The sequence below is a fragment of the Chiloscyllium punctatum genome, chromosome 19 (assembly GCF_047496795.1).
Source record: "Chiloscyllium punctatum isolate Juve2018m chromosome 19, sChiPun1.3, whole genome shotgun sequence".
Classification (NCBI taxonomy): domain Eukaryota; kingdom Metazoa; phylum Chordata; class Chondrichthyes; order Orectolobiformes; family Hemiscylliidae; genus Chiloscyllium; species Chiloscyllium punctatum.
This window is the reverse complement of record NC_092757.1, coordinates 84,865,018-84,890,412: the sequence shown is the minus strand read 5'-3', so window position 1 is coordinate 84,890,412 and position 25,395 is coordinate 84,865,018. Positions and strand designations below refer to the sequence as shown.

The window sequence follows — 25,395 nt, the reverse complement described above, 5'->3', positions numbered from 1 at the left end:
CACACATACCCAGCCAGACCAGGTAAGGATGGCAGATTTCCTTCCCTGAAGGATATTAGTGAGCCAGATGGCTTTTACCCACAATCAGCAACAATTTCATGGTCAGCATTAGATTCTTAATCGCAGATTTTTATTGAACTCAATTCCCCACCATCTACCATGGACACAATTTGAACCTGGGATCGCAAGAAAATTGTCTGGGTCTCTGGATGAACAGGCTATTGATAACGCCCGTAGGTCATCAAAGTGAAAGGTGACTTTGTTAAAATGCAAACAAATAAAAATGTGACCATCAAGCTAGGTTCCTGTCTGGGATCTGACATGCCTGGTAATAAATTCAGCTGAGATTATAACAGCCTGGATTGACATTCCCTGTCAATTTCCCTCCTGTGGTGCAGAACCTCTGAAGTTGGTGCATGGCAGCAGTAGGAGCCATGCATTGGTGTGCACAGTGCCTCCAGGAGCTGCATGTCTATGCAGCCTAGAGGGAACATTGCTGTGGGTGCACCTACACCATATGGAATGCAGTGCCTCAAGGGACCATCTCAGGGACACCTAGGGGCAGAAACTAAACTATAGACTTGCCAGAAATATCTGTATACACCCCCCCACCCCCCCCAACAATGGGAAAAGTAAAATGTCAAAGGATCAGGAGAGATGCACTCAACGTGCCCGAGAATATCTGAGAAAGTAATCTTGTGCCTATACAGTCGTGTTGCTCCCTCTGTTTGTGAAAAAAAACACCAAACAAAGCTCTTCATCTGAGACAACAGCTCTCATCTCCTTCACACTACAGTACAATAAATAAGTCTTTCCTTTGTTAATAGTGTGCAAGTCCGTGAGCGTGTGTCCCTGTGTTGGTGTGCATGCGTTTATCAGTGTGTGAACATCAGTGTCCGTGCGTGTTGGTGTGCATGCATTCGCCTGTGTGCATATCCGTGTCAGCGTCCATGTGTGTCAGTGAGCATGCATGTGTCCATGTATGTTGGCAAATGTGTATCAGTATGTGTCAGTTAGTGTGTGCTTGTCCATGTGTGCGTATCAATGTGCATGTCTGTACAGGTCAGTGAGCACGCATGTGTCCATGCAGATCAGTGAGTGTGTGTGTCAGTGAGCTTGTGTGCGTCCGTATCCTGCATGCGGTGAGGTAGCTAGCTTTCCAGAGGACTCTGCATTATTTAATAAGAGAGTAGCAGTAATGTGTTCACCCAGTGAGTGCACATGGAGATACACTGCAGCTGGGCTGTTGGGTTGGCAACTGATCCACCAACAGGATTACAGACAGTTACCCTCCCTTACAGAGGCAAAGCTTGGTCACCTATCCTCCACTGATGGAGTTAACAACAAACAGCCTCGAGAAATTGCCAATTAAAGCAAAAGGTAAGAAGAGAACTTGTTGTGGCCTTCACTGAGAGCTACATAAGTTCAGGCTTTGCCAGACAACTGACTCCAATTCACTAGCTCCTAAAGGTCAGTGGGCAGCTTGAGATAGAAGAGAACATAGCTTTAATAACTGAACTCCTCCAAGGGATGTCAGCATTTTGGAAACCTGTCTAACTCCCTCAGGATGAGAGAGATCCTTTGACTATGCTACAGGTAGTTACGTATCATTAATACAGTCTAAGAGATTACCCTATAATACTAATGGTGAGCAAGCTCACGTACAATGTCACTACATGCAGGGATCAGAAAAAACCTTTACCCCAAGTTTTCTTCTTAAATCTCTAAAACAACCCTGAGCTGCAAAGACTGAAAGAGAAACAACAGAGAAAACAATCGGCCATTCGGCCCTTCAAGTCAGTTTTGCAATTCAACATGACTGGAGCCGCAGAAAATGGGGGAGATACTAAATGAGTAGTTTGCATAAGTATTTACTGTGGAAAAGGATATGGAAGATATAGAAAGTAGGGAAATAGGTAGTGACATCTTGCAAAATGTCAATATTACAGAGGAGGAAGTGCTGGATGTCTTGAAACGCATAAAAGTGGATAAATCCCCAGGACCTGATCAGGTGTACCCGAGAACTCTGTGGGAAGCTAGAGAGGTGATTGCGGGGCCTCTTGCCGAGATATTTGTATCATCGATAGTCATAGGTCAGGTGCTGGAAGACTGGAGGTTGGCAAACGTGGTGCCACTGTTTAAGAAGGGTGGTAAAGACAAGCCAGGGAACTATAGACCCATGAGCCTGACCTCGGAGGTGGGCAAATTGGAGGGAATCCTGAGGGACAGGATGTACATGTATTTGGAGAGGCAAGGACTGATTAGGAATAGTCAACATGGCTTTGTGTGTGGGAAATCATGTCTCACAAACTTGACTGAGTTTTTTGAGAAAGTAACAAAGAGCATTGATGAGGGCAGAGCAGTAGATGTGATCTATATGGACTTCAGTAAGGCATTCGACAAGGTTCCCCATGGGAGACTGATTAGCAAAGTTAGATCTCACAGAATACAGGGAGAACTAGCCATTTGGATACAGAACTGGCTCAAAGGTAGAAGACAGAGGGTGGTGGTGGAGGGTTGTTTTTCAGACTGGGGGCCTGTGACCAGTGGAGTGCCACAAGGATTGGTTTGGGTCCTCTACTTTTTGTCATTTACATAAATGGTTTGGATGCGAGCATAAGAGGTACAGTTAGTAAGTTTGCAGATGACACCAAAATTGGAGATGTAGTGGACAGCGAAGAGGGTTACATCAGATTACAACAGGATCTGGATCACATGGGCCAATGGGCTGAGAAGTAGCAGATGGAGTTTAATTCAGATAAATGCGAGGTGCTGAATTTGGGAAAGCAAATCTTAGCAGGACTTATACTTAATGGTAAGGTCCGAGGGAGTTTTGCTGAACAAAGACCTTGGAGTGCTCCTTGAAAGTGGAGATGCAGGTGGAGGATAGTGAAGGCGGCGTTTGGTATGCTTTCCTTTATTGGTCAGTGCACTGAGTATAGGAGTTGGGAGGTTATGTTGCAGTTGAACAGGACATCAGTTAGGCCACTGTTGGAATATTGCGTGCAATTCTGGTCTCCTTCCGATTGAAAGATGTTGTGAAACTTGAAAGGGTTCAGAAAAGATTTACAAGGATGTTGCCAGGGTTGGAGGATCTGAGCTACAGGGAGAGGCTGAACAGGCTGGGGCTGTTTTTCCTGGAGCGTCGGAGGCTGAGGGGTGATCTTATAGAGGTTTACAAAATCATAAGGGGTATGGATAGGGTAAACAGGCAAGGCTTTTTTCGCCCAGAGTAGGGGAATCCAAAACTAGAGGGCATTGGCTTAAGGCAAGAGGGGAAAGATTAAAAGGTACCTGAGGGGGCAACATTTTCACACAGAGGGTGGTAAGTGTGTGGAACAAGCTGCCAGAGGAAGTGGTGGAGGCTGGTACAATTACAGCATTTAAAAGGCATCTGGATGGGTATTTGAATAGGAAGGGTTTAGAGGGATATGGATCAAATGCTGGCAAATGAGACTGGATTGGTCGGCATGGGCGATTTGAACCAAAGAGTCTGTTTCCGTGCTCTATGACCTCAATTAGGATGGCTACAGGGTGCAGGTTTCAACAGGGACAACACCGCAAAAGAACAGGCCGTGATTTCAGGGATGCTACTGCTAGTTAGAGATGTGACCTGTCAAAACATTCTCATTAACAGAATTAGAAAGAGCTGTAAATGCCGGAGAGACTCCGGTCTGGCAGTATCTGTGGAGAGAGAAACAGAATTAACATCTGAAGTCCAGTATGACACTAATTCAAAACTGCTGAGAATCTAGTGAGGATATTGTATAGTCAGAAGCAGTGAGTTAAATAGAAACTGACTTTATAAAGCCAGTGTTTTGCTGAAATGCTCCTGTGGTGAGACATTTAACTTGGAAAATTCAGGAGTGGATGTCAAGGGAGAATCTGCAACCTCCCGAGGATGGGACCTTTAAACCACTTCTTTAATCAGGTTCTGTCTGATTGTGATTGAAGATTCGGTGAGGCTGGGTTTGCAAGGATAATTGCAGATTGGGGAAATCACAGACCCACTGTTTGTGCGTCTCTGTCTCGTGCGCTCTCTCTCTCTCTTCCTCCCTATCTTTTCTTGATCTCTCTCGGCCCCATCATTTGTCTTTCTTTCGCTCTTGACCCCTCTCAGCTTCCTGAATGGCTTCTGTGCCCCAGCTTAAGCATTCTCTCAGGCCTGTCGGAGTAATAATCTCAGAGGGAAGGAGCCACTTACTGACGTTGGTGCTCAGTCTGCAGTTTGCGGCATGGCTGCCTGCAGTCCAGTTTAAAACTGTGCTACCGAGTAGATTGTTGGGCTGGCAGGAAGGATGTTCCTGATGACCAGCGAGCCCAGAAGCAGGGGCTCACAGTCTCAGGATTCAGGAGTTAGACCATTTTGGATTGAGATGAGAAATATCTTCACCCAGAGAGTGGTGAGCCTGTGGAATTCTCTGCCACAGAAAGCAGTTGAGGCCAGCATATGTTTTTGAGAAGTGAGATATAGTTCTTAGGGCTAAGGGAGTCAAAAGGTGGGGGGGGCGGAGTTGAATGGTCAATCATTGAGTCATAGAGATGTACAGCATGGAAACAGACCCTACGGTCCAACCCATCCATGCCAACCAGATATCCCAACCCAATCTAGTCCCACCTGCCAGCACCCGGCCCATATCCCTCCAAACCCTTCCTATTCATATACCCATCCAAATGCCTCTTAAATGTTGCAATTGTACCAGCCTCCACCACATCCTCTGGCAGCTCATTCCATACACATACCACCCTCTGCGTGAAAAAGTTGCCCCTTAGGACTCTTTTATATCTTTCCCCTCTCACCCTAAATCTATGCCCTCTAGTTCTGGACTCCCCCACCCCAGGGAAAAGACTTTGTCTATTTACCCTCCCTATTTACTGGACAGGTTGGCTCAGGGTCCAACAATTAGAGAAAGCTGCACTTTCCTTGCCAGTCAGAGGCCCTGCTGTTCCTCATCACGATGACTCCTTCTCTCACCCCCCCATCAATATAGATGTGCATGCAAGCTCATGCTCTCCCACAAGAAAGAATATGAGAGTGAGAGATCGCATTCGTGACACTGAGAAAGAAAAAGGGAAAGCGTGAGATTGAGACAGCATGCAAGTGTGTGTGTGAGAGTGAGAACGTGTGTGAGTGACAGAATGTATGTGAGTGAGCGCATGAGAGGCAGAGGCAGAGTCAGCATGTGTGGGGAGGGGGAGGGGGCGGGGGGGCAAAGAGGGGGAGGGGGCAAAGAGAGGGAGAGGGGGCAAAGAGAAGGAGAGGGAGGGGGAAAAGAGAAGGAGAGGGAAGAGAGGGAGAGAGGGGGGAAGAGAGGGAGAGAGAGAGGGAGGAGGAGGGAGGGGGGTGGGGGGAGGAGGGAGAGGAGCGTGAGTGTGATATAGTTCCAAACCCAATCTCATCAGGTTTCAGACAAAGCTGCTGCCCTAGATTCGGGCACCAGTGTCCCCCCCCCCCCCCCCCCCATGCCCACTCAGCACAAAATAAATGACTCAAAACTGGGACTTCTTCTGGTCTGGCATTAACATGTCAGGCAACTGCTCTAACGACTCCACTCAGGACACAAGGGAGCTCACAATGGAAGGTGGCAGTTTTACATTCCTGCAATTCCAAGAGTAGACCAAAATACAAGGTGATAGTGTAACTGGAACCCTCCACGGAGCTTTTATAAGCCACTGTCTGATAGATTTCAGCACAACTTATAAACAGAACAGCTTTCTCATCATCTATCCATCTCAGCAGAGCTGCTGAGAGGCAGGGGTTTACCAGGAAAAGAGTGCTGTACCACGTAGCGCTGTGTCATTCTGCCGCCAAGGTGCAGCTGCCTTCCTTTATGGTCATAAACCTTAACCGTTGTTAAGTAAATACAGCCTCAGGTCAGTCTGAGTTCAATCGCTTCTTTGAAGAGTAGAGTTTTATGATTGGAAACGCCTAGGAATTTCAGGATCTAAGTTGGCAGCAACTGGTGTGAAACGACTGGTGGTCTATTTTTACCTCAAGAAAAAACCACCCCCTCCACCCCGCAATTTCTTTGTAAGAGTCTGAGGGAATGTGAAGTATTATGAACAGAGTGCAATGAACACGTGCTACAAAAAAAAAGAGAGATCTCCGGTGAATGGCTAATAACTTTCCCATGGCTGTATTCGTGAAAAGTCAGCAGGCAGTCAGTTTTACAAAAGAGTGGCATAGCATCATGCAGAAAGCGACTTCGAATTAAACCGAATTCGCAGCAAAACACCACGGTATTGTATAACACAGAAAAGAGACCGTGTGATCCATAGTGCCTGCGCTGCCTCTTTCAAACAGCTGACCAATTTGTCCCACACACCACCCTGCCATTCTTTGGCTCTGCAGGACTCTTCCTTTTCCCAAATCTGTTACCTGTTGGGATGTGCCAGTCCCTAAAACTACACGAGGCCTGTTTTTCCCTCGAGTTCAGAAGGTCAAGGGGTGATCTGATTGAAGACTCCATGATATTAACAGAAAAAGACAGGATAGGTAAATATAAACTACTCCAACCAGTTAGAGATTCTAAAACCAGCGCACACTGTTTGAGAATTCGAGCCAGACAACTTTAACACTAATTAGGGACTATCGGAGGCACTTGGACACACAAAGGGTGGGAGGGGTTTGGAACTCTCTTCCACAAACTTCAGTGGACGCTGGATCAATTATTAATTTTTAAATCTGAGAAAGATGAATTTTTGTTGAGCAAGGGTATTAAGGGTTACATGCCAAAGAGGTAAAAACAATGACTGCAGATGCTAGAAACCAGATTCTGGATTAGTGGTGATGGAAGAGCACAGCAGTTCAGGCAGCATCCAAGGAGCAGCGAAATCGACGTTTCAGGCAAAAGCCCTTCATCAGGAATAAAGGCAGTGAGCCTGAAGCGTGGAGAGATAAGCTAGAGGAGGGTGGGGGTGGGGAGAAAGTAGCATAGAGTAAATGACCTGGGAGTTGCAGTGGGAGAGGGACTCCCTGAGGTTACATGCCAAAGGCAGAGTTAGGAGTTAGGCCACAGATCAGCCATGATCTCACTGAAAGGTGAACAGGCTCGAGGGGCTGAACGGCCTTATTCCTGTTCCCAAGTTCAGACGTTCTAACATCAGGTTGGGTCAAAGGTGAGTCGTTGTCCCCAACTCCGGCTCGGGTCCTGGGAAGGCCAATCGGGAGACTGCAGGCATTGTGGTTCAGGTAGTTCACAGTGCTGAGGAGTCTCTACTCAGGGCACAAATACTTTCTTACATATATCTTTCCTTCTTAAGGTGAGGCAGGGCGGTTAACACCAGAGTTTGCCACATACCTGAAAGAGTGCGGAGGCTTGTAAAATAACCAATCATTTGCTATGTAAACAGAAATGGTGAGGGCGTGCTCCTACAACAGGTGGGTAGGTGTTTCGGTGAGCTGGCTCTCACAGCGTTCAGTTGCAAGAAGGAAGCAGACTTCCCCAGACCCACTATAAATTAACACAGCTCTGACCTGACACCATATGACCCAACAACTGCCAACCGCAGAACTGAAACCAGTACTTTCAAGTTGTTATGCTTTAGTAACAACTTGGACAGAAATATTCCTCTCAATTTGAAAAACACAACAAAGTTAGTTTCAGAGGCTATATCAGGACTGTCTAGCAAACCAACAACTCAAATAACAAAGGCACCAGCACAGAAATCTACAAACATGAGGCCACTCTGACAAAAAGACAATCCAGGGCATGCTCCAGAAGCTACAGAGAATTAAAACTTTCCATTTAGCTTCTGGAACATTCCATGTTCCAGAGGTTAAATGGAAAGTTTTAATTCCATGTTCCAGAGCATGGTGGAAGAAAGTAGTCCCTTCTCCCTTTGAATCATTCCACATCAGTGGACGATAGTAGTTCCATGGCCCCAATGCCTTTCCAACATTTTGCGGTTACAAGCCCATTCTGACTTATTTGTTCCCCAGACATGTCAGGAAGAGAGCTTCCTGGTGGCTCAGTGAGTTCATGCTAAAACATTCCCGGTTCGATCCCCTGGTTCTGCTCATAACTTGCGGAGTTCGTGAAGAGGCAGGTGAGGGCCACTTGCAGTCATGGAATCAATCAGACGCCCTCCCCCACTCGCCATTCCCTCCGGACTACGACAATGAGGACTGGATGGGAAAATTCAACTTCTCAACCGCTACTTCATACCTCAATGCCTTCCGCCTGTCTTTGGCGACCATTAATATAATGTTATCAAACAAGAAGTCTATCAAGCTGAGAATCAATTGATCCTCCTGCCTCAAAAGTGTTTCTGGGGAGAAAGTTCCAGAATTCCATTCCCCTTTATGCGAAGAAATGCTTCCAGACATCATCCCTGAATTGGACTTGGTGCCAGTTTTCAAACCCTGCATCTTGTTCTGGACTCTCACCCCAGAGAAAACAGACTCTCTCTATTTACTTAGTCACCTTTAATAGAAAGGACACCACAGTATTAGGAGCACAAGGAGGTCAATCGGCCCTTCGAGTCTGATCTGCCATTCATATGATCACGGTTGATTGTCCAACTCAATAGCCTTTTCCCACATTTTCCCCATACCCTTTGATTCAAACAGCACCAAGTGCTATATCCAACTGTTTCTTCAAATCAGACAACACTTTGGCTTTGATTGCTTTCAGTGGCAGTGAATTCCAGTGAATGGGTGAGGACATTTCTTCCCATCCCAGTCCTAAATGGTTGACCCCACTGACATGGTAGCTCAGTGGTTAAGCACTGCTGCCTCACACTGCCAGGGACCAGAGTTCAATCCCAGCCTCGAACGACTGTCTGCGTGGAGTTTGCACATTCTCCCAGTGTCTGCGTGGGTTTCCTCCGGGTGCTCCGATTTCCTCCCACAATCCAAAGATGTGCAGGTTGGGTGGATTGCAACACTAAATTGTCCCATTGTGTCCAGGGATGTTTAGGTTGGGTGGGTTAGCCATGGGAAATGTGGGAGGTGAAGATGGTGGAGCGTCCTGGTGCTGTCTGTGACGGTGGATGGGAAGCAGACAGGAAAGATGTACCGAAGCAAAACCAGGATCCCGGGCAGCCAAACTGAAGACAGCAGGGAAACGAGGGATGAAATCCCCCTCACCATCTGTCCCCAGCAGATCCTAGGCATCACCAACCCAAGGCAACCTAAACACAAATAGAAAGTGGGCCATGCCACCAGTGCTTCATCCGGAGACTCACTGATGATGTTACCTAGTATGGTGATGAAACGTCTGAAAACGAGCCTTCCAGCTCAGTGAGCAAACCTACATCCAGAACCTCAACCTGAGCTACAAATCTTCTCAAAACTCGCTAAGATCCCAATTCACTTGTCTTAACACAGCACCACTTGCATACAGGTAACAGAGATGTGACTGACTGTACCTATCGACAATGCAGTCTTGCAGGTTGAAGGTGTGGAACTCACTCCCACAGTAGATGCTGGCTCTGTTGAACGTGATCACCTTCTGTCCTGCATAGATATGCTGAAGGGTTTTCTTCGTGGTTTGTGAGAATCGCAAAGAATGCACGCTCAATTGTCACTCTCTGCACATCACCCCTTCCAAATCCCAGCCCCCCAACCACCTTCGTCCATGGCTATAAGAAGCCCCCAACCCCCCGTCTTTGTCAGAGGATTAAAGCTAATTATTCAGATGCTGCACATTCCATAGTGTCCTTATGTTCTCTTACCTTGCCAAACTGCTCGAAGTACTGCTTTACATCATCCACTACTGTATTCGCTGATAATCCGCCTACAAATATTTTCTTTGTTCGTGTGACCATCTGAAAAAGAAGGAACAAAAAAAAATTAACATTATGTTCAGTTTTCTTTCCAGTTTGGATAATTTGCAAATAACCCAATCGGGAAATGCAGTAAAAGACAAGTGCTCCATGGAGTGGAAGAGAAGAATAAACAGTCAGTTTGGAAATCCTCACGAGAGGCGAAATGGAAGGCTTTTTAAATTCAAAGAAACATTTTCATCTGATTTTGCAGCTTAAATACCAAGAGCTGGAGTTGACTTAAGACTTAATCCTGCTGAGAGGTAATGTTTCTCAATAAACAGAGGGACAAGGGCAGAGAGCGAGAGCGAGAGATGGCAAAGCAAGGAGGCAGAGGGGTGGGGCAGGGCAGAGAGACAGAGAAAGGGGGCCAGAGAGACAGAGACACACACACACACAGAGTGAGACAACTGAGTCAGTGTGAGCAGGAGAGTGTACACATGAGGGAGAACATAAGTACAAGCATGAGAGAGATAGAGAGAGAGAGAGAGAGAGACAGAGAGCGAGCTACAGAGTGTCTGAGTGGGATTAAGTGGATAGCACAGTTTGGGCACAATGGGCTGAATTACCTCCCCCTGGGCTTGTAAGGTTCTGAGATTCCAGGAGAGAGCAAGAGATCAGAATTATTTGTATTCTAGCATTGCGATCTTGATCTAAAAATCTGAAACCAGCAACAGAGCGAGGGAAACAGCCAATGTGCTGGGAGATGGGCCTAACTCATGTTGCTGCCTTTCAGACTCAGGGCCCATCAAGAGAGACGTAACAGGGAAGACCAGGGTTGGCAGGGGCAAAGACGTAACAGGGAAGACCAGGGTTGGCGGGGCAAAGACATAACAGGGAAGACCAGGGTTGGCAGGGGTAAAGACGTAACAGGGAAGACCAGGGTTGGCAGGGGTAAAGGATGCTGTGCTGGGGGTGGGGGGGGGGGGGGCATAAAAATGATTCTTTCAATGAACAGTGAATCCAACAAGTTTACTTTGAAATATTCACAGCACCCACACATCAGGAGCCAACAGCAGAAACTCACGTGGAAGTAAATGTATTAACAGCTGAAGAGTGAGATGGGATACAGATGTAGGCATGCAGCAGTAAACCAAAGTAAACCTGTACATGGCTGTTACCCACAAAAATACAAACACCCAGACACACACACACACACACACACACACACACACACACACACACACACACAACATCAGGGACACATATACACACTAGAACGCCCAGACATAGAGGCATGGTGCACACAGTTATACACATGTACATATTAGACATGTACATATTAGAGTTGTAAAAGCTCATATGCAACACCACAGACACACGTGTCCACGTGCATAAAGCAGAGACATGCACACACGTCCAAAATACATGATCTCACACATTCAGGGACACATGCACAGGCTAGACATACACAGCCCCCACACACATAGGGTCACATTGCACACACAGATATCCTCAACGATAACCCCTCCCACACACACACACACACACACACACACACACACACACACACACACACACACACACACACAGTAAAAGCAAAGTCACCATACTCCCAGAGAATCATCATTGGGGCTGCTTGACCATTAGACAGCGAAAGAGAGAACATAGAACATTACAGCACAGTACAGTTATAGGCGGCACGGTGGCACAGTGGTTAGCAATGCTGCCTCACAGCGCCAGAGACACGGGTTCAATTCCCGCCTCAGGCGACTGACTGTGTGGAGTTTGCACGTTCTCCCCGTGTCTGCGTGGGTTTCCTCCAGGTGCTCCGGTTTCCTCCCACAGTCCAAAGATGTGCAGGTCAGGTGAATTGGCCATTCTAAATTGCCCATAGTGTTAGGTAAGGGGTAGATGTAGATGTAAGGGTATGGGTGGGTTACGCTTCGGCGGGGCGGTGTGGACTTGTTGGGCCGAAGGGCCTGTTTCCACACTGTAAATAATCTAATCTACAGGTCCTTTGGCACTCGAGGGTGCGCCAACCTGTGGAACCAATCTGAAACCCATCTATCCTACACTATTCCATTCTCGTCCACATGTTTACACAATGACCATTTAGAAGTTGGTGAGTCCACTACTGTTGCAGGCAGTGCATTCCACACCCCTACTGATCGGAGTAAAGAACTTACCTCTGACATCTGACCTATATCTAACACCCCTCAATTTAAAGCTATGTCCTCTCATGCTAGCCATCACCATCTGCGGAAGAAGGCTCTCACTGTCCACCCTATCTCACCCTCTGATTATCTTATACGTCTCAATTAAGTCACCCCTCAACCTTCTTCTCTCTAATGAAAACAGCCTCAAGTCCTTCAGCCTTTCCTCGTAAGATCAACCCTCCATACCATACAACATTCTAGTAAATCGCCTCTGAACCCTTTCCAAAGCTTCCACATCCTTCCTATAATGTGGTGACCAGAACTGTACACAATACTCCAACTATGACCGCGCCAGAGTTTTGTACAGCTGCAACATGACCTCGTGGCTCCAAAACTCAATCCCTCGACCAATAAAAGCTAACGCACCTTATGCCTTCTTAACAACCCTATCAACCTGGATGGCAACTTTCAGGGATCTACGTACTTGGACACAGAGATCTCACTGCTCATCTACACTACCAAGAATCTTACCATTAGCCCAGCACTTTGCATTCCTGTTACTCTGACCAAAGTGAATCACCTCTCAGTTTTCCATTTGCCACCCCTCAGCTCAGCTCTGCAGCTTATCTATGTCTCTCTGTAACCTACAACATCCTTCAGCACTCTCCACAACTCCACCAACCTTAGCGTCATCCGTAAATTTACTAACCCATCCTTCTACACCCTCATCTAGATCATTTATAAAATGTGACAAACAACAGTGTACCCAAAACAGATCCTTGTGGTACACCACTAATAAGTGAACTCCAGGATGAACACTTCCCATCAATCACCATCCTCTGTCCTCTTTCAGCTAGCCAATTTCTGATCCAAACCGCTAAATCACCCTCAATCCCATGCCTCCTTACTTTGTTCAACAGCCTACCATGGGGAACCTTATCAGATACCTTACTGAAATCCATATACACCACATCAACCGCTTTACCCTCATCCATCTCACCATCTCAAAAGAACTCAATAAGGTTTGTGAGGCACGACCTACCCTTCACAAAACCATGTTGACTATCTCTAATCAACTCATTCCTCTCTAGATGATTATAAATCCTCTCTTCCAACCCTTTCTTACACTTTACCCACAACCAAAGTAAGGCTCACTGGTCTATAAATTATCAGGGTTATCTCTACCGACCCCCTTCTTGAACAAGGGAACAACATTTACTACCCTCTGGTCTACTGGCACTATTCCTGCAGACAATGACAACAAAGATCAAAGACAAAGGCTCAACAATCTCCTCCCTGGCTTCCCAGAGAATCCTAGGATAAATCCCATCCAGCCCAACACTTTCCAGAATTGCTAACACCTCCCCCTTATTAGATTAGATTACTTACAGTGTGGAAACAGGCCCTTCGGCCCAACAAGTCCACACCGACCCACCGAAGCGCAACCCACCCAGACCCATTCCCCTACATTTACCTCTTCACCTAACACTACGGGCAATTTAGCATGGCTAATTCAGCTAACCTGCACATTTTTGGATGGTGGGAGGAAACCGGAGCACCCAGAGGAAACCCACGCAGACACGGGGAGAATGTGCAAACTCCACACAGAGAGTGGCCAGAGGCAGGAATTGAACCCGGGTCTCTGGCGCTGTGAGGCAGCAGTGCTAACCACTTGCCACCGTGCCACCCACTAACCTCATGAACCTCAATCCCGTCTAGTCTAATAGCGTGAATCTCAGTATTGTCCTCGACAACATTGTCTTTTTCTAGTGTGAATACTGATGAAAAATATTCATTTAGCATTTCCCCTATCTCCTCTGACTCCACGCACAACTTCCCATTACTATCCTTGATTGGCCCTAATCTTTCTCTAGGCAAAAGTGAGGACTGCAGATGCTGCAGATCAGAGTCTAGATTATAGTGGTGCTGGAAAAGCACAGTAGGTCAGGCAGCATCCAAAGAGCAGGAAAAATCAATGTTTCGGGCAAAAGCCTTTCATCAGGAATCTTTTGCCCAAAACAAAGGCTTTTGCCTGAAACGTCGATTTTCCTACTCTTTGGATGCTGTCTGACCTGCTGTGCTTTTCCAGCACCACTCTAATCTAGACCCTAATCTTTCTCTAGTCATTCTTTTATTCCTGATATACCTAGAGAAAGATGTCAGGTTTTCCTTAATCCTATCTGTCAACGACTTCTCATGTCCCCTCCTGGCTCTTCATAGCTCTCTTTAGGTCTTTCCTGGCTAACTTGTAACTCTCAAGCACCTTAACTGAACCTTCACGTCTCATCCTAACATAAGCCTCCTTCTTCCTCTTGACAAAAGATTCAACTTCTTTAGTAAACCACAGCTCCCTCGCTCAACCACTTCCTCCCTGCCTGACAGGTACATCCTTATCAAGGACATACTTATCAATGGTTCCTTGGATGAGCTCCACATTTCAATTGTGCTCATTCTCTGCAGTTTCCTTCCCCATTCTATGCATCCTAAATCCTAAATCTTGCCTAATCGCATCATAATTGCCTTTCCCTCAGCAATAACTCTTGCCTTGTGGTGCCTATCCCTTTCCATCGCTAAAGTCAACATAACTGAATTATGGTCACTATCACCAAAGTGCTCACCTACTTCCAAATTTAATACCTGGTCGGATTTATTACCCAGTACCAATTCCAATATGGCTTCACCTCCTGTTGACCAATCTACATACTGTGTCAGGAAACTATTCTGCACACATTGGACAAAAACTGATTCATCGAAAGTACTCGAACTATAGTATTTCCAATCAACATTTGGAAAATTAAAGTCTCGCATAACAACTACACTTTAGTCTCACTCCTATCCAGAATTATCTTTGCTATCCTTTCCTCTACATTGCTGGAATGATTTGAAGGCCTATAGAAAACTCCCAACAGGGTGACCTCTCCTTTCCTGTTTCTAATCTCAGCCCATACTACCTCAGTAGACAAGTCCTCAAACGTCCTTTCTGCCACCATAATACGGTCCTTGACTAACACTGCCACAGCTCCCCCTCTTTTACCATCTTCTCTGTTCTTACTGAAACATCTAAATCTCGGAACCTGTAACAACCATTCCTGTCCCTGCTCTCTCTATGTCTCCGAAATGACCACATCGAATTCCAAGGTACCAACGCTCTTTTGTTCTTCAGTGAACACCAGGACACCTGATCAGACAGACTAGGGCTGATATTGGTATCTCACACCAACAACTGGACCTTCAACAGTGCGGCGCTCCCTCAGCGCCAACCCTCCGACAGCGCAGAGCTCCCTCAGCGCCGACCTTACGACAGTGCAGCTCTCCCTCAGCGCCAACCCTACGACAGTGTAGCTCTCCCTCAGTGCCGACCATCCAACAGTGCTGAGCTCCCTGATTCCGAACTGAGTCCATTTTGTAGATCAAAGGTGCCTTAAAGACAACAAGCAGCATCATTTGTATTTTCAGTGCTCTACGGTGAAACCTCTCACATCGTAATGAGCCCCCCTCACCGTTAAAGTAAATAGGCATTGCTGAGGGGGAGAGCGGCAGAGGGAGAGGGAGGGGGAGGGGGAGGCAAAGAAAGGGAGAGGGAGTGAGGGGCAGAGGGGAAGGGGGAGGGAGAAGAGAGGAGAGAGGGAGCCAAAGTGGGAGGCAGAGGGGAAGGGGGTAGGGAGAAGGGAGAGGGGCAGAGGGATTGATTAAGTCTCTCAGGGTTCAGGGTGTTGCCAACTCCCCACATATATTCAGTTTGATAACAGTCAAGATTGATTTAACTCAATCTGTGAACCTTCTCACTAAATGCGCTTGAGGTCCCTTGACTGGCTCACATTGGAACAGCGCTAATGCCATAGCCCTGGGGTGAAATCTGCTGTCGTGTTCTAATAATACTCAAGGTTATACTGTGCCTTAAAGCATCTCACAGCACTTCATACAGTGGATTAATCCTGGAGTGCAGTTACTATCACTGACTCGACAAACAAAGCAGCCAGTTCTTAACAAGCACAGCTCCAGAGACTACAATTTTGTGGTTTTTAAGGGGGATGGATCAGTGTGGTAAAACATCAACCACTGGAAGGGGTGTGCATAACGGATACAGGTTACAACCAGAATGAACCATATAAATTCATCAATCTGACTGACCACTCTCAGATGATCCAGAACAAATTCCCACAGGGATTGGTACTGGGTCCACTCGTGTCTGTTATCGATATAAATGATTCAGTTGAGAATACAGAAAATATGATTAGTAAGTTTGTGGATGACATCAAAATTGGTGGTACAGTGGACAGTGAACAAGGTTATCTAAGATTACAAAGAGATGTTGACCAATTGGGTCAAAATGGGCTGAGGAGTGGCAGAAGGAGTTTAATTTAGTTAAACTTGAGGTATTGCATTTTGGTACAACAAACAAAGGCAGGATTTGGTAGGATGGTAGGATTCTGGGTAGTGATGTGGAACGGAGAACTAGGAGTTCAGGTACATGCTTCTTTTGAAATTTGCGTCACTGGTAGACAGGGTGGTTTGGCACCTTTATCTTCATTATTCAGACCATGAGTTGGAACGTTATGTTGAGGTTGTACAGGATGTTGGTCAGTCCTCTTCTGGAGTACTGTTTAGTGTTCTGGTTGTTGGAGATTTTTTTAGAAACTGAATTCAAATGTTACCATCGGCAATGGTGGGATTTGAACCCATGTCCCCAGAACATTAGCCTGGGGTGCTGGATTACTAGTCCAGTGAGGTTACTGCTTCATTATTGCCTCCCCACATACAATGCATCTCATGGATAGGAGACACATTCAATAACCGAGACGTAACTCTCTCCTGGATCGGTATTGATAATCCTGGCTACATTCTTTCACTGGGAGAAAGTGAGCATTGCAGATGCTGGAGATCAGAGTCAGAGTCAAAGAGTGTGTTGCTGGAAAAGCACAGCCGGTCAGACAGTATCTGAGGTGTAGGAGAATCGATATTTCAAGCATCAACTCTTCCTGATAAAGAAGCTCTTTATCAGGAAGAGCTGATGCTCGACATGTTGATTCTCCAGCTCCTCAGATGCTGCCTGACCAGCTGTGCTTTTCCAGCAACACAATTTTCGACTACATTCTTTCACTGCCCACCCTGTCCAGCCTCTAACCTGACCTGTGGCTCTGTTATCGTCCAGTAGACAGTGAACCCACTTCAGGATCCAAACAAGGCATTGAGCTGTGCGCTGATCTGTTCATCTTAACTGCTGCTGCTCCAAGTCTGGATAATGTGTGGTTTGGAAAGGGAATTTGCAGGCGATGGTGTTCCCATGCATCTGCTGTCCTTCTTTACAGTAGGGATGGTATGCTTGGACATATCTTTATAGAGATCTTGTCAGATTGGCTCAATGCACCGTGTAGATGCACACTGTGGCGTTTGTGCATTGGTGGTGAAGGGAGTGAATGCAGAAGGCAGGAGATGTGGTGCCTATCAGGTGACTGCTTTGCCTTGGATGGTATCAAGCTTGAGTGTTGTTGGAACTGCGCCCACCCAGGCAAGCAGGGAGTATTCCATCACACACCTGACATGTGCCTCATAAATGATGGACAGGTTTTGGGGAGCCAGGAGCTGAGTGACTCACTGCAGGATTTCCTGACCTGATCTTATAGCCACTGCATTTATATGGTTGGTCCAGTTGAGTTTCTGGTCAATGGTAACCCCAAAATTCAGTGGTGGTAACGTCATAGAATCTCGATTCACTCTGGTCAGAAATAATCAATGTCTGGTACTTCTATGATACTAATGTCCAGGTTTGGGCTGATACATTACCCAGTCTTACAGCTTTTGGACATGCTTCCTACAAAATGGAAACAGGCCATTTGTATTGACCATCTCTGACGATTATTCCATTCTGCACAAACCTCCTGTCAGTTATCAACTCTTCTTCTTGGTCCATCAACGTATCCCTGATTTCTTTCCTCCCTCGTACTTCACTTTACCTTGCCTTACTTTATTTCCTTATTCTTCCCGATGACAATTGCCGGCATTAGTTTCTCTCTCATAGTGTCATTCTGGCATGGGTAAGTTTTGAAGTCTGCCCAGTGAAGTCTACACACTTACTAAAACAGATATTGAAGAAATTCAAGTGGTTGGATGGGAATTGGGAAACAAGGGAGTTGGGATCTTACTGAAATGACAGAACATAATTGAGGGGCTGAATGACCTGATCCTCTTACTGGTAACTCTTCCCCGTGAGGAAGGAACTTCAAAAACTGACTAATAGTAAGGATAAAGAGAAAGGTCTTAGTCATGAAGTTTGACAGGGAGGCCTCAGCCATTGAAGGTGTAAATACAAAGTCATATCCCCACAGCATTGATCAAATAGTGAAACACAACAGGATTTAAATATTGAGCAGTGAGGTGAAAAGGCTGCCATCTTTACCTCAGGCGCCCTGCGGCTGTCACTATCTCATTTTAAAGGACATTAAGAAGCGAGTCAGCAGCTAACGGGTCACTGATTCTTTTTATTAAACACGAAAACCCAACTATTTGACCAGAGGAAGATTATTCCATTTTCAAAATTGTACATCTTCTCATTCCCAACAGCCTCAAGGAGAGTCCAGTCTCAGAGTCAGGAATTGCTGCAAATGGGTACCTTGTTTCCCCCAAGGTTTTTGTACACTTCAATCAGAGAAGCAGACAGTTCACTCACACGATCAGAGGCAGACTGAGACAGGCACAGAGAGAGAGAGAGAGAGAGAGGGAGAGGGAGAGAGAAAAAAAAGGGGGGGGTCAACACAAAAGTGACAAAGCTACATACTCAATAAGGTGCAGGCATACAGTAAAGGGAAAGGGCTGGTAGCCTAAAACACACAATGACAGGAAGTGATCAGCACTTACTATCACAAAGAAAGGAGGAAGATAGCCAAAATCAGGCCGGAAAGACAAAGGCAGGGAGTTGCAATGAAAGACAAGAGAGGCAATTAGCTCCTCACAGAAGAGGGACAAACAGAAATAGAGGAGCAGGCAAAAAAATGTGGAATATAAAAAGGGAGTAGACAGATGTGGGGTGAAAATCATTGACAAATGTGCATTTAGACACACACACACACACACACACAACAAACACAGAGACATAAAGATAGACACAGACACACACAAATGTAGAAACTCTCACAGACAGAAATCCAAAGAAACAGAAATAAATAGACAGACAGATAGAAACAGGCATACATCCAAACACACAGAGGCTGAAAGACAGTGAAAAACTCAAATGTCAAGAGACACAGAGGATTGAGGAAGACAGAGAAAGTGCATGCCGCGCTGCAAGAAAGTCACAGACTGCACAGGGAGGGATATACTGAGAGATAAAGGAACAGATGTGGAGCAGGAAGAGACAGATAGATGGGGAGGATGTGCTTGTGTGCAGACAATCACATCCAGTGTATGACAGACACATGAGAATCATAGTGACTGATGCAAAAACACAAGAATCAGCCTTACCGACACAAACTACCAGATTTATAAACACAAGAAATTAACAACAGCAGTAAAGTGAAAAGCTTTACCTTTCCTTTACATCTCAGCTGTGCACAACTGTCTAAGTCTAGAAGAATGAAGCTGCCTGGGGGGAATGAGGGGGAGCTGCTGTTGTTCAGGGAGTTCTTTGAGACAGCCCTCTGCACACTAATTAGACCCCAACCTGTGGGCTATTTGAATAAGGGCCACTGGTAAACAAAGTGAATGCTCAATTTATTCATTTCATTTAATCGCAAAACACAAAATTAGAAAGCAGCACAGCAAACCCAGGCTTCATAATGAACATCATTACAACTCACAATAAACAGAATTATCAAGGTTTACTACAAAGTCTGTTTGAGGGCATTCTCCCTCCTACTTGGTATTAAATTGCTTGTCTGACTTAATTTTCAGGCAATGGTTTGGTACAACACACACAGGGAGAACAAGCAGAGACATAGCACTGGCTGAGAAAGGCAGCTTATAGCATTAACGGCGTCGGTACCAGTGGACACAACGGTGCCACTTGCCGCGATTGCTGCTTTACGGGTGATCCTCCGAGAGGGCACAGCCACTAGCATCCTGCATCGTGTTTGTGTTTGCGTTTGCATAAAGGCCATGGTTCCATTTACCGCTCACCGGCCAGAAGAATGGGCCGGACAGCTTCCACCATGTTCCACCATGTTCTGTGCCCAGTTTGTGACGGAGAACTGGGAGCAAGGCATTAACCGGGTTGGATATTGCCATTGTGGTCATGTCGCACAGCCAGTAGGCCACGGTTCAAATCCCACCGCAGCAGCTTGTGCAATTGCAAAGGTGTCCTGACCCTCTGGGGTAACGCACTGTAAATCCTGTGTGCCCACTATCCCTGGAGTTGTGCCAAATGCTTTTTGTTTTAGGAAGAATACGCAGTGTCCCAGTTTCCCTGACTCTCAAACCAAGGTTGCTACAAACACAAATCAGGTTTCTGTATGAACCAAGATTCACTATTTATCACGGGTTAGTTGACCAAAGAGACAGATAAAATGGATGTAAACTACTGCCGTTTAACATTATGACCTCAGAGTCATGCAGCACGGAAACAGACCCTTCAGCCCAACCAGTCCATGCCGACCATGTTCCCCAAGCTAAACTAGTCCCATTTGCCTGCATTTGGCCCTTACCCCTCTCTATCTTCCCTGTTCATGCATCTGTCCAACTGCCTTTTAAATATTGTAACTATATCTGCATCCACCACCTCCTCTGGTAGATCTTTCCACATATGCACCATCTTATGTGTGAAAACGTTGCCCCTCAGGTTCCTTCTAAATCGTCCTCCTTTCACATCAAAATACTACCCACTAGTTTTGAACTCCCCCACCTTAAGGAAAAGACCCTTATTATTTGCCTTATCTATGCCTTTCATGATTTTATAAACCTCTATAAAGGTTACTCAACCTTCAGCAGTCCCCTTATAAATTCAGCCTGACACACACAGACAAACAAATAAAGAAAATAGATTATTGGTGGAGGCAGAAAAACAGGAGTCAGTTCATTGCCTTTGCTTCCCGTTTCTAATATTGAGATGATACTTCTTGATGTTCAATACTTTCTCTGCAAACATTGGCTGGTTTGTAAGAAGTACAGAGCAACTGACTCACTTGAAAAATGTCTGATTCATGAATGCAAAAGTGCTCAGCATCTGCTGCAGGAAAGAACCTGGTTTTCTTCAAGATTAAATTTGGTTTTTAACTGCAGAAAACAGGCAGCTTTTTGCAGGTGAGCAACAGCACACAATCCTGTCTCTCAGGAACTTGTTTCCAGTTCCAACCTGCTCACTGAGCAGAGAACCAACCAACTTCACCTGTAAACAACTCCTCGGTTCATGATCTGCGCATTGCAGGAACCAGCACTGCAGATGCTGGAGATCAGAGTTAGGAGTGTGGTGCTGGAAAAGCACAGCAGGTCAGGCAGCATCCGAGGAGCAGGAGAGTCAATGTTTTGGGCAAGAGTCCTTCATCAATCCTTCATTCCTGATGAAGGGCTCTTGCCCAAAACATCGATTCTCCTGCTCCTTGGGTATTCCTAACCTGCTGTGCTTTTCCAGCACCACGCTCTCGATATTGCAGGAACCCACAGGTACAGATCTCACAATAAGTACCAAATCCCTCGCTGTGAAATTATGCAGCCATCCTGGCAAATCCCGGTTCTTAAAAACACCCTTTTCCTTGCAGGTTTTAAAGACAAGAATAAAAATACTGGCAACTGAATTAATAAATATGGAACATAAACCCGATCTCAGAGATAGTGTGTATTGTCATAAAAGCACATCTGGTTCACTAATGCCTTTAGGTAAGGAAATCTGCCATCTTTACCCAGTGTGGTCTACATTTGAATCCAGTTCCTGTGCTTCATAAGTACTATCCCAGCTGGAAAGTGCAGAGTGAGCGAAAAGTGCAAGTTTTACTCTTCATTAAAGGACAAGCAGCAAAGAGAAACGGACTGAATATCCTGAAAGTCCATACAGCTTTTAACCACATTGCAAGGTGATAAATTTAAGTTTAAAGGGTAAATTTGCCACAGCCCCAGAATACCACTCTTTGTGGAGAGTTGGGGGTTTAAACTGAAGGATCACCCCACCTCAGATGAGGAAAGAGGTTGGGGAGGTGCTATTGTGGGAATTGAACCATGCTGTTAGCATCACTCTACATCGCAAATCGGCCATCCAGCCAACTGAGCTAACCTATCCTAACAACCTGTGCCACTATATACCAATGTGTATTGACTGCACTACAGTTGGGTGTTCCAATTGTAATACAGCACCAAGCAACTTAATCCCCAGCTCTGCATCCTTTAAACATTGTTTAAATCCAAGCAAGAAAACCTCAAAACTGAACATCAGATGTTTGGTGGGCAAGGCGAGTGAAGAGGGGAAAAGCTACCCATTGAGATCAGATATTCCTTTTTTTTGTTCATTTATCAGACTAATACCAGGCCACACACAGAGAGCGTTAATGATCCACTTACATGCACCAGGAACTTGTTTGATACTTCCATGGATGTTAAATATTCCATAGCTAAATGTTTTTCAAATGCTGCTTACATAAATATCTTCCAGGCTTGTGATCTTCGGGTAGCAGCTCATGGTCAGTGACGTATATGCCAAACATTCCCTCAGCGTCTCGCTGCCAGCATGAAACTTCATGCTTTAAAGCAAGGCCTGTTAAATGCGTTTAACATCAGCCAACCTCCGGGTATCAATTCTACTGCCACTTTTTTTCTAATGGGAGGACTAACTGGATTTTCCGAGAGGAAAAAACTTACGGGGAAAACAGACTACTCACTTCTTCCAAATGCTCAAAGTCTGCTAAGATAAAACAAGGACAAAGATAAAATTCTCAGTCTTCAATGCAACTTAGCTGGATCGACACAAAACCAGGTTAACGCTCCTCAAACTCAACTCATATTCTTAGCACCAAACTGAGGAAATGTTCAACTCATCAATTGGAGCTACATCCAAATCCAAGCCTCAGATTCAAGAAATGCATCAGCATATCCCAACACAGCTGTTCAATTCATAGAAAGGGTCAGGATTTCGTCCATCGTTGAGAAAGTGGGTGCCACCTGACGCCTTGAACATCGCAATTCACGTATATTGTTACCAGTGGTAGGAGATTTTTTTTTCCAGACCCACATGCTGTTATCGAAAGATTCCAAGTCTTTGACCCAGGGATACAGAGGAACAGCAATATATTTCCAAGCCAGGATGGCGGGTGGCACAGAGGGAAGCTCATGTAACTGCCGCCCTTGCCCTTCTGCATGGAAGTGGTTGTGGGATGGGAAGGAGCTGTCTGAGGAGCTTTGGTGAATTTCTGCAGTGAACTGGGTGGGGGGAAGAGATTGGGGGGGGGGGGGAAAGAGATGGGGGGGGAGAGATGGGGGGGGGGGGGGGAAGAGATGGGGGGGGGGGAAAAGATGGGGGGGGGGGGAAAGATGGGGGGGGAAGAGAGATGGGGGGGGGGAGAGAGAGAGATGGGGGGGAGAGAGAGAGATGGGGGGGGAGGAGAGATGGGGGGGGGGGAGAGAGATGGGGGGGGGGAGAGAGAGATGTGGGGGGAGAGAGAGATGGGGGGGGGAGGAGAGATGGGGGGGGGGGAGGAGAGATGGGGGGGGGGAGGAGAGATGGGGGGGGGGGAGGAGAGATGGGGGGGGGAGGAGAGATGGGGGGGGGGAGAGATGGGGGGGGGGGAGAACAGATGGGGGGGGGGAGGAGAGATGGGGGGGAGGAGAGATGGGGGGGGAGAAGAGATGGGGGGGGGGAGGAAGAGATGGGGGGGGAGGAAGAGATGGGGGGGGAGAGATGGGGGGGGAGAGATGGGGGGGAGAGATGGGGGGGGAGAGATGGGGGGAGAGATGGGGGGGGAGAGGAGAGATGGGGGGGGGAAGAGATGGGGGGAGAGATCAGATGGGGGGGGGGGAGGGACAGATGGGGGGGGGGAGGACAGATGGGGGGGGGAGGAAGAGATGGGGGGGGAGGAAGAGATGGGGGGGAGGAAGAGATGGGGGGGAGAGATGGGGGGAGAGATGGGGGGGAGGAGAGATGGGGGGGGGGGGAGGAGAGATGGGGGGGGGGAGGAGAGATGGGGGGGGGGGAGGAGAGATGGGGGGGGGAGGAGAGATGGGGGGGGGAGGAGAGATGGGGGGGGGGGGAGGACAGATGGGGGGGGAGGAGGAGAGATGGGGGGGGGGGGGGGGGGGAGGGACTGGGGGGATGGGGGGGGAGAGGAGGATGGGGGGGAAGGAGAGATGGGGGGGGGAAGGAGAGATGGGGGGGGGGGAAGGAGAGATGGGGGGGGGGGGAAGGAGAGATGGGGGGGGGGGAAGGAGAGATGGGGGGGGGGAAGGAGAGATGGGGGGGGGGGAAGGAGAGATGGGGGGGGGGAAGGAGAGATGGGGGGGGAAGGAGAGATGGGGGGGGGGGAAGGAGAGATGGGGGGGGGGGGGAAGGAGAGATGGGGGGGGGGGGAAGGAGAGATGGGGGGGGGGGGGAAGGAGAGATGGGGGGGGGGGGGAAAGGAGAGATGGGGGGGGGGGGAAAAGGAGAGATGGGGGGGGGGGGAAAAGGAGAGATGGGGGGGAGGAAGAGATGGGGGGAGGAAGAGATGGGGGGGAGGAAGAGATGGGGGGGGAGGAAGAGATGGGGGGGGAGAGATGGGGGGGGAGGAGAGATGGGGGGGGAGGAGAGATGGGGGGGAGGAGAAAGGGGGGGGAGGAGAGATGGGGGGGGAGGAGAGATGGGGGGGGAGGAGAGATGGGGGGGGAGGAGAGATGGGGGGGGGAGGAGAGATGGGGGGGGGGAGGAGAGATGGGGGGGGAGGAGAGATGGGGGGGGAGGAGAGATGGGGGGGGAGAGAGATGGGGGGGGGGAGGAGAGATGGGGGGGGGGGAGGAGAGATGGGGGGGGGAGGAGAGATGGGGGGGGGAGGAGAGATGGGGGGGGGAGGAGTGATGGGGGGGGGGGGGGGAGGACAGATGGGGGGGGGAGGAGGAGAGATGGGGGGGGAAGGAGAGATGGGGGGGGAGGAGGAGAGATGGGGGGGGAAGGAGAGATGGGGGGGGGAAGGAGAGATGGGGGGGGGGGAAGGAGAGATGGGGGGGGGGGGGAAGGAGAGATGGGGGGGGGGGGAAGGAGAGATGGGGGGGGGGGGGGAAGGAGAGATGGGGGGGGGGGGAAAGGTGAGATGGGGGGGGGGGGAAATGGAGAGATGGGGGGGGGGGAAAAGGAGAGATGGGGGGGAGGAAGAGAGGGGGGGAGGAAGAGATGGGGGGGAGAAGAGATGGGGGGGGAGGAAGAGATGGGGGGGGAGAGATGGGGGGGGGAGGAGAGATGGGGGGGGAGGAGAGATGGGGGGGGAGGAGAGAAAGGGGGGGGAGGAGAGATGGGGGGGGGGAGGAGAGATGGGGGGGGAGGGAGAGTTGGGGGGGGTGGAGAGATGGGGGGGGGAGGTGAGATGGGGGGGGGGGTGGTGAGAGGGGGGGGGAGGTAGTAGGGGGGGGAGGAGAGTTGGGGGGGGGG

The 25,395-nt window shown here is 47.9% G+C and overlaps 1 protein-coding gene across 25 annotated transcripts in view; it reads right to left on the bottom strand.

Annotated features, from left to right (window-relative positions):
- LOC140491556 (RNA-binding protein Musashi homolog 2) overlaps nucleotides 1–25,395 on the bottom strand; it is a 573,466-nt gene that overhangs the window by 409,099 nt on the left and 138,972 nt on the right. For all 25 annotated transcript variants that reach the window (XM_072589910.1, XM_072589909.1, XM_072589920.1 and 22 more), the window contains exon 6: nucleotides 9,679–9,771. In XM_072589910.1, coding sequence (XP_072446011.1) covers nucleotides 9,679–9,771 — 93 coding nt within the window. The remainder of the gene's footprint in view (nucleotides 1–9,678; nucleotides 9,772–25,395) is intronic.